This window comes from Arachis duranensis, chromosome 3, assembly GCF_000817695.3.
Source record: "Arachis duranensis cultivar V14167 chromosome 3, aradu.V14167.gnm2.J7QH, whole genome shotgun sequence".
Taxonomy (NCBI): domain Eukaryota; kingdom Viridiplantae; phylum Streptophyta; class Magnoliopsida; order Fabales; family Fabaceae; genus Arachis; species Arachis duranensis.
The window spans coordinates 32,877,919-32,887,670 of record NC_029774.3 but is presented as its reverse complement, the minus strand read 5'-3'; the positions used below and the strand labels follow the sequence as shown (position 1 = coordinate 32,887,670).

General features: G+C 32.6%; 1 protein-coding gene across 1 annotated transcript; it reads left to right on the top strand.

Annotated features, from left to right (window-relative positions):
* The first annotated feature begins 1,222 nt into the window (after positions 1-1,222).
* Positions 1,223-5,333, top strand: LOC107478669 (inositol oxygenase 4-like). The gene is made up of 11 exons (XM_052258236.1): positions 1,223-1,368; positions 1,737-1,801; positions 3,561-3,705; positions 3,840-3,921; positions 4,014-4,218; positions 4,377-4,436; positions 4,529-4,581; positions 4,669-4,795; positions 4,955-5,075; positions 5,159-5,240; positions 5,307-5,333. The coding sequence occupies exons 1-11, from the start codon at positions 1,223-1,225 to the stop codon at positions 5,331-5,333; spliced, it is 1,113 nt and encodes a 370-aa protein (XP_052114196.1).
* Positions 5,334-9,752: the final 4,419 nt, after the last annotated feature.

The window sequence follows — 9,752 nt, the reverse complement described above, 5'->3', positions numbered from 1 at the left end:
TAAGTTGCATGCAACCGATTCAGATTTCTCTCTCCTCACTAACAAAGCCGATGTAAGCTCTATGAAGGAGAAGAAGATAGTATGGACCGTGAACTAGCTTCAACCTAGGAAGCTTCACTCTTCTATAATAAGGGTGAATGGCCAAGGGTTGAAGGCAAGAGAGTAAGAACAAAGCACAGTGTTCAGTTCTTATAGCTTCCTAAACTTTTGAGTTCTTCTCCTTCATGGTTCTCATTTAGTATTCTCTTTTTCTCAATTTAGTCTGTCTGAGTCTCATTAAAAAAAGGCAAACATGGTGAGGTTTGTAAGAAAAAGCCAATGAGAGGTAAAAAGCGATGAGTTAAACTTAGAGAAAAAGCCATAAGATGTTTCAGATTTTCTTTGTACATCTTTCTGTTTTAAGTCATGATCCTGTGGAGATTCTCTTGTAAGTTGGGTTAGCACTTTACTGTTGAAAGCTAGATTAAGATCTAGTCAAATTCAGATTCTATTAGAATCTGGATTTGTCCCAGATAGGATTAGGTAGATCTTAGAAAAACATTGGTGTATGTAATATGTTGAAAAAGTTAGTGAAATCCCATCATAATTGTGATGGAGACTGGATGTAGGCTACATTGCACTAGGTAGCTGAACCAAGATACATCTATGTGTCACTTCTTCTTCTCTACTTCACTTCTGGTTCTATTACTCAAGAGATAAAAATAAAGTGTCTCTCAACTTGATACGAGACAAAAGTAAAAATATCTCCTAAGTTTCTTTAAGAAAGCAAAAGGTAATATTCACAAGAAAAGGAGGCTAAGATTCAAGCCCCCATTCTCTTAGCCACTGATAACCATCAAGATCATTTTAGACTTAGATCAAGTTAATTTATTTAATTTAGTAAATTTGAGACATATAATATTTAATAAAAAATTGTGACCATGTATTTCTGCAATGTCCATGTGTCATCGTGTGAGCTTGTCCATCCTAACATCGAACATCCTCCTACTGTATATTAGAGAAGCCCAGTTTGGCTATGCAGTAGAACTTAGGGATTCATCCTTGACAACCTTTTTCTCTCTACTTTTATTTAGCGGTAGAGGCCGAAGACCCATAGTTTTCACTTACTACTGGGTAAGTGCATCATTACATTCCAAAACGTGGCATACTATCTTGGGTTGCACACAAATGGTGAGTCGATTGGAAATTGTACTAGAGATTTTTAGACGTTTGATGGCCACCTATGTGGTATTGGGTTGAGGAGCTGCTCGATGTTAGGACTCCACCTCAGCCTAAGACGAAGAAGAAAGCTTTTGTGCTGAAGATGTCTTGGTTTAGAGACAGAATTGCACATATTCCGCAAGGTGTAGATCCAGTTACTTTGAGAAAGTATGTCCGGTGTTACCTGTTGATACTAATTGGGGTTTTTATTTATGGACAAGTCTGCCAACCTCATCCCTCTTAGGTGGTTGCCGCTCCTTGAGCATTTTAACACATGTCGGGGATTATCGTGGGCTCTACAAAATTTGCTTGGACCTACCATTCTTTGTGTAGCGTTGCTCATTGCGATATTATGAAAATTGTCAGGTGTATCCCGCTTATACAGTCATAGATCTACCATAGATTTACTGCTTCTTATCCGACCAAAAGGGATGTAGTCACATTCTTGCTTGCTGCGAGGTACGTAAACTTCATTTCATGCTGAGTTACAATTTTACAATATTTATTATATAACGTAATCTAATCTCCATTAATAGGTTGGCTAGATGGGGACATCAGAGTAAAGACCACCATGAAGGTAGGATTCTTCATGGCGACACAAGTTAGATACATTAGGTCTCTACTCCTAAACTTGTAGTCCATCCAAAATTCAATTTTATCATCTCTGTAATCTTCTCTTTAGCTAAGGTTAAAAGGATCATCCAGCTATATGGAATCCATGTCTAAAGTGCAATAATAACTTGGAACATCTGATACTTGAGGAATAGCCAAGGTGGAGGAAGATAAAACTGAGTACCCCACCACTTGGAGTATCTGTCACACACTCATCTAAAGAACCACTCTCACTAGATGGCCACATTTCAATAATGTACTCCGAATCAGACTCACTCTCCTCCTCCTCCTCCACATAGCCACTCGATGTGGCATATTGAATAGAATTTGCCGCTAGCGGTAGGCCCTACTGAATCAAAGAAAAAGGCCCATCACCACCTCCTACGTCACGAGCCTCAGTATACTATTCCATTACATGTTACATTGCGACATTAGCTTCGAATACACGTTAAACATTATCCGCACATGGTCATCACCTTAGACCCAAAATTTCTTGTTTCAAAATCTTCTATTCAGTAGCGCTGACAGAAATTTGTACCCGACATTTCCAATCTCATTAGAACCAACTGCATCTATATTCATTAACATGCAATTCTTTAGTGTATAGAGGGAATCTAGATGCCACATGCGTAGTATTATCATAGAAGAATTGTACTCAAATATCACTCCATCCTCACCATGTGTCGAGTTACGGTGCTTGTAAGTCCTTATATATGTGAAATATTTTGTAAGTAGTTTTCTACGATGCAAAGAATTTGAATTTATTTTGCACACATCTTGAATGCACTACATCCAAAAAGAGTGTCTTAAGATCTTAGATGCTCAGTACACAAGATATGGATAAATTTCATAAAAAAACTTGATTTTGGATGAGTTTATATTTCTTTTGCTCAATGTATTAAAGATGTGGCATTCATATTTAAATTAATAAATATTACACAAATAAATAAATTATTTGTTTAATTTAAATGAAAAGGATCCATTCCTTTTCTCTTATTGGAATAAAATATTTCTATCTTTGGAGGAAAAAGAATTAGTTATCACTCGTTGAGCTACCATATATTTCGTTTACAACTCTTGTAACAAAAAACAAAATTTCATAAATTGTTAACTATTTTTGATGAAGACAGCAAATTAACAGCAACACCTACAAGAGTATGACTAAGCTATAAAATTATTTTAACATAAAGAATAACGTATATAGATTATTAGGATCAGAAATTCAAAATTTAACTCTTAGCATGGATTAATATTAGTATATAGTACAACTTTTTAATAGTAATTTTTACTATAATTTAATCAAGTCTTGGATTATAAAATGAGTAGATAACACCTAACGCTGACGTTGACATGAACAATTTTGAATTTGATTAGGATAAGAAGTTACTTAAAATAGTATGATTCTAAATTGGTTTATCCATTTATTTTTTTTGTTTTGGAACTTTTAAAATTTAAACACAAGAAAAAGGATTTTATGTTGAGCTATATAAACACCTTTTTTGTCAGAGGTTTTTGCCACATCCATTTCATTGAGATTTTCTTTTACTTTCTTTGTTGTTTTTTAAGCATTTTCTCCAGTAATTTTTGTTGTTGTCTTTTCTTACGACAATGATGACCATCCTTGCTAAGCAACCTTCCCTTGGTATTATTGTAACCTTTATTTTACTATTTCAATTTGATTTATATTCTTGCACAAATATGGCTATATATATATAACTCGTGTCTGTCATATTGTAACATATTTTCAGGGTCACAATTCGACGAGAAGAGCGTGCACACTGTCACTGAGGAAGCCAAGAAAGTTGCGTTGAATGGTGAATTTTCTTTGCCAAAGGAATTTTCACATAATGAATTTACAACACCAGAAATCAATTCATTTGGCCACTCTTTCAGGTTTCAACTCCATTTCATATTCTCTCACTCATATTTTCTTCAATTAATATTTATTAATGGATCTTTATCGTTTTAAATAGTGTATGTTGATAAAAAAATAATGCTAATGTGGGTTGATGACGGGATATTTGCAGGGATTATGATGCTGAAAGTGAAAGGCAAAAAGATATAGAGGAATTCTATAGACTGCAACACATCAACCAAACATATGACTTTGTAAGCAGACTTTAATCTATCTCCCTAGGCAATGTCATGCGAATGATAAATGCTAACTAAAATTTTATTTGCTAAATGCAATGCTATTACAGGTGAAGAAAATGAGAGAGCACTATCAGAAATTGGACAAGGCAGAAATGAGCATATGGGAATGTTGTGAGCTGCTCAATCAAGTGGTGGATGAGAGTGATCCTGATTTGGATGAACCTCAAATTCAACATTTGTTACAATCTGCTGAAGCCATCAGAAAAGATTATCCCAATGAAGATTGGTTGCATCTGACTGCTCTCATCCATGGTACTTGCACTTGGATATACTTTTGTATAAGCTTTGCTAAAAGAGCCATTTAAAGTCTTGATCATAATCATACATGAAAGTTAAGCTGCTTTTGTTTACAAAGAGACAACATATTTTATAGCAATAGAAATTTACAAATGATAGTTGATTTGTTTTAGATCTTGGAAAGATTCTTCTTCTTCCTCAATTTGGCGAGCTTCCTCAATGGGCTGTTGCTGGTGAGCATTTATTACTTCTAATTGCCTTATGGAGTTATGGTATATGATTTTGAATTCAACAATTAAACTTAATAAAAAATACATATTTGCAGGAGATACATTCCCTGTTGGTTGTGCCTTTGATGAAGCAAACATTCACCACAAGGTAATCAATTAGTTTTGAGAAAGTTATAACTAACTTTAGTTTGTTATCTTAAACTAGCAATCAATATAAGCTTCTTCTTGGCTCTAGTATTTCAAGTACAACCCAGATTTCAAAAATCCTGCTTGTAGCACGAAAGAAGGGGTCTACACTAAAGGATGTGGACTCAACAACGTTATGATGTCATGGGGACATGATGATTACATGTATTTGGTGAGTCTATATAGAAGAGTGCATCACTTGGATCATTGAATGATTTGCAATTTATATAATAATTTGGTATTTTTTGTCTTTCTATGGTAAGTGTTTTCACCATGTGCTATTTGTCCTCCTATTTAAATTTTGGGTTATAAATGACTAGTTATTCTTTGGTCAGCAAATACAATAACCCTTTATATGATGTATAATAACCTTGTAGCCTTACACAAGGAAGGTGCATACGCTCATCTCATGAATGATGAAGACCGTGAGAACTTGAAATGGCTCCATGTATTCAAGTAAGTTCCTGCCTAACTTAAATATATCTTTTTTTCTAGCTACATCTTCTATTGTCACTTACATCACTGATAATTTTGTGCAGCAAGTATGATTTGTATAGCAAGAGTAAAGTCTTAGTTGATGTAGAAAAGGTTAAGCCATACTATCAGTCTCTTATTGAGAAGGTGAGAAAAATTTGAATGATTTTGTTGATTTGTTATTTTGTTTGTAACATGATTTGTACTTTGCAGTATTTTCCCGCAAAACTTAAATGGTGAAGCCTCAAAATTAGCAATGGAGACCAAGGGTGCGTAGGGAATTGAGTTTTTTCCCACAAGCATGTTCTGGACTTGGTTGAAGTTGATCAATCTATTACATTTTATGTCTTTTCACATTGTGTTGCAATAACGTATAAATTTATGTAAATACATAATGTAAAATTATATATTATCGATATTTCTGTTCTTAGTGTTAATAATTTGAACTCATATGAATAATTAAGTTTGGTTAATAATACCGACCATATTCGCTAGGTAATGAGTATTGGAATTTTTATTTTTAAGTTCTAAATTTGAACACTTGTATTTCTTTCTTTAAAATGAATAAAATCGCTTATTTTGAGGAAAAAAGAGTGAATTTCATTTAATTATAAATCTTTTTCAATTTTTTATATTGTATTATGTATCGAATTGGAATGAATGAATAAAAAGCAAAATGAAATAAGAAAAATATATGTTCTTACATCTTTTAGGCATTTTAAAATAGACTAAACGTAATTTTCTTTTTCAAATTTTATTTTTCCTGCAATTTGATGCTTATAAAACGGAAATTTATCTCGTAAATAAAATTGTTAGTTAGTACTTAGTAGCATTATGGTTATCAAATACAATATATGTAAATTTGCACTTAAAGCAAACTAACAATTACTATGATGCATGTTAATTTACAATTTAATCATTTTAAAATAAAAATATAATTTTAAATTTTACAAAAATAAAAATTCAGTATTAAAAAAATAGAAAATTTTGCATAAGTATATATAGTTACTTTTGAAATAGTAAAAGAATATAGTATAAGACACAAAATGATAATTTTCTTTATGTATGTCTTGTTTGAATTTAAAATTTCATGTACAATTCTCAATTTCACATCCATCTCTTTGAAATATTCTCTAAGAATAATTTTTAACTTTATTATATTTACTAAACATAACAAAATTTGATTTATAAATATGATTCAAGAACAATTATGATAATCAGCTGAATCTTTTGTGTAATTGTATAGATCTATAAATAAACAAATAGAATATGTAGCTATTAATATTGTAAACATGTTAAAATATTTCTTTGGTTAACATGTAAATATTTTTGTTTATTTTTCTATTATTTTTATGAATAATATTGTATTAGTTATTGACTTATTGAATTCATGGTATATAAATTTTTAGCTTACGTGTAATCAATGTCGTAAACATAACTTATAAATGACGCACGGATAAATAACGTCAAAATAGCGTATAAGTAACGCCTTGCGTAATGCGTAACATATAAATATACTCTACTTACCTCATTTTTGTGTCTTCCACACTCAACACACAACACAATACACAATAACACACTATTTCTCATTCTTTCACTTTGTTCTATTTTTGTTTCTCTCTTCTCTTTTTTTTTATAAATATTCTTCTTTGCAAAGAAAAGATCATCGAGGACTTGCTCAAAGATTTGACGAAAAGAGGAATAGCAACAATGTGATTGCAAATTGATTATGCAGAATCAAGAATTGCTCCAAGATTAAAAAAAGAGCAAAGAGAAAGATTCAAGAATTAAATAGCAGTAATGCAATTCAATTCATGTATCCATTTTCTTTTCAAAACTAATTGCGGGTAGTGATTAGTAATGATATTGGACTTTTTTCTTCTATATAATTAAATAAAAAAATTGTTCCAAGTCTCTAAGATTCGAAAGAGAGTAGTGAGAAAGATTCGGGAATTGATGTTAGGGTTTGAAACTCCGCACTTATAAATTTGTATTTTCCAATATTTGAATTTTAGTTTATCTCTCTCTTTCTCTCTCACTCTCCCCGTGTGTGCGTGTGTGTAAAAATTTTAAGACTTGAGAGAATATTTTCTAAAGAGCATTCTCTTTATATGCATATGCAAAGTTCGTGTTTTATATAGTACAGTATTTGGTTCCTCCCTTGGAATGGGTGCATTCTCTGAAAACTGATTAAATTTGAAAAATTCTAATTCAAATTAAGTTTAACTAGAGGGTAAATCCATTGAATTGAGCATTTGATTATATATCAAGAATGACCTTGTTCTATAAAAGAATAATAATTCTAATGTCACGATTAAATGAGTATATTACGTTACGAGCTCAATAAAGTCTAATGTAAGTACCACTAAAAATGAATTAATTCATTAACTTGAAAAGCTGTCAAATCATGATATTAAAAGAAATACATTAAAGGCAGTAAATGCCTGATAACAGTTACATCGGGAAAGATGTAATAAAGGGAAAATGAAAACACGGCAGGTACTACACTATTCACTCTATTACCTAAGAACACTATTGACTTAAGCATCAGAGTATCTTCACAGGTAGCCTTCCTGGCGTAGTTTCAGCACAGCATTCTCGTTAGCTCGTAACCTCTGCAAAAGGCAATGTTCTGAAAATCGGATCGGAACGACTGGTCGGACCAGTCCACCCGCAAACCAAAAGAAAATATGGTTCAGTCCGTATTTAAACTGTTGAATCGGCCAAGAACTGATCGGTCGGACTGAACCGGGACCCGGTCGGTTTTGAAAAAAAATTGTCGTTTGATGTTTTTAGCTTTAGGGATCCAAAATTCCTCTTCTCCCTGGCTTAGTCATCCATTCTTCAGACTCTTTCCTCTCTCAACTCTCTACTCTAGGTTACAATCTCGCCTACCGCTGCAAGGAGAGCCTCAATGCCGCAGTCCGTTGCACTCAGGAGCCACTGTTTCTTCCTCCACTGTGCCTTGTGCCCCCCAGCCCCTTTGCCAATCTCCTTCCTTCAAAAAGCAGAACTTCCTTCAACCTTAGCCTCTACCACCGCTGTAAGGAGTGGGCCACAGTCACACTCAGGGGCTTCTCTCTTCGTCCTTTCGGCATTCTCCAAGTCTCCAAACCCTGTTCCCTCTCACCAATCGCAGGCTTGCAGCTTTTCCTCGAAGTCAATGGCATAATTTTTTTTAATTTTCATTTTCTGTTCTTCATTTTTTTGCTCTGAACAATTTTTTTGGGGGGGGGAGATTCTGCTTTGGATTGAATCATTGATTTGAATGATTAGTTGATTTTAGTTTTTTGGTGAATGTTTGTTAAAATTGTGCTGAAAATTTTGTTAATGGCTTCATTTTTTTTAATTTTCGTTCTCTTGTTCTTCATTTTTTTTCAGAACATTTTTTTGGATTGTAAAGGAGATAACTCTTTATTTTTAAAGAATCAAAGATGATCAAGAACAAAATTGAAAGAAGTGTAATCAGTTGTATTAGTTGGCTTTGTGTAATCTTTAGCTTATTCTTCTGCATAATACTCATCTCTTCTATTTTCCTACTACATACCTTTTTTCTTTAGTGTTGTTGTTATTATCCTTGGAGGGATTACTAGTGCTAATGTGCTACCCAGATTTAAATTTGCCTTATGGAATGATTAACTATGCTTATGTGCTGTATTGTTCTCTGCTTTAGATTGTATCATTGTTTTAAATAATTAGTTGATTTTAGTTCACTTGGTTAATATTGGTTAACATTGTGCTGAGATTTTTGTTAATTTTTATTAAAATTATGCTGAAAATTTGTTAAAAGTTTATTAGGGAAGAAGTAAATTATGCAAAAAATTTATTAAAATTATGATCAACCTTTGTTAAGTAAGAAGTAAATTGATCATCACTAGCCTTTTAGTTCAATGAAGAAATATATGAATTGAATTAGCTCAATTAAATTAATCAGTCTTTTAATTTAATGAGTTTCCATTTAAATTGATGAGCTCAAAGATTTTTAATACATTTTATAGTTTAAAACAATCAACTTGGATATAATAATGCATATGTGGGTAATAATTTGATTGATGTTTTTACATGTAATATTTTAAATTTAGAAGATATTTTAAAGTTTATATTAGATTATAATTATGTTGTACAGTGTGTTAATTTAAAATTTTTATTATTTTATTATAAAATAGTTTTTTCGGTTAAACTTCGGTTGAACTGGTTAGATGATGAGCGGATAATTTATACGCTTTTTGGCATTATTTTTAGTATGTTTTTAGTATATTTTAGTTAGTTTTTATTATATTTCTATTAGTTTTTAGTTAAAATTCACTTTTCTGGACTTTACTATGAGTTTGTGTGTTTTTCTGAGATTTCAGGTATTTTCTGGCTGAAATTGAGGGTCCTGAGCAAAAATCTGATTCAGAGGCTGAAAAGGACTGCAGATGCTGTTGGATTCTGACCTCCCTACACTCAAAGTGGATTTTTTGGAGCTACAAAAGCCCAATTGGCGCGCTCTCAACGGCGTTGGAAAGTAGACATCCTGGGCTTTCCAGCAATGTATAATAGTTTATACTTTGCCTAAGATTTGATGGCCCAAACCGGCGTTGCAAATCAGCTTCAGAATTCCCGGCGTTTAACGCCGGAACTGGCATAAAAATTGGAGTTAAACGCCCAAACTAGCAT

Coding starts and splice junctions, on each gene's coding strand:
- LOC107478669 (XM_052258236.1), top strand. CDS start 1,223: ATGTGGTATTGGGTTGAGGAGCTGCTCGATGTTAGGACTCCACCTCAG. Junction 4,796..4,954: donor TGATTACATGTATTTGGTGA/GTCTATATAGAA, acceptor TTCTTTGGTCAG/CAAATACAATAACCCTTTAT. Junction 5,241..5,306: donor ATCAGTCTCTTATTGAGAAG/GTGAGAAAAATT, acceptor TGTACTTTGCAG/TATTTTCCCGCAAAACTTAA.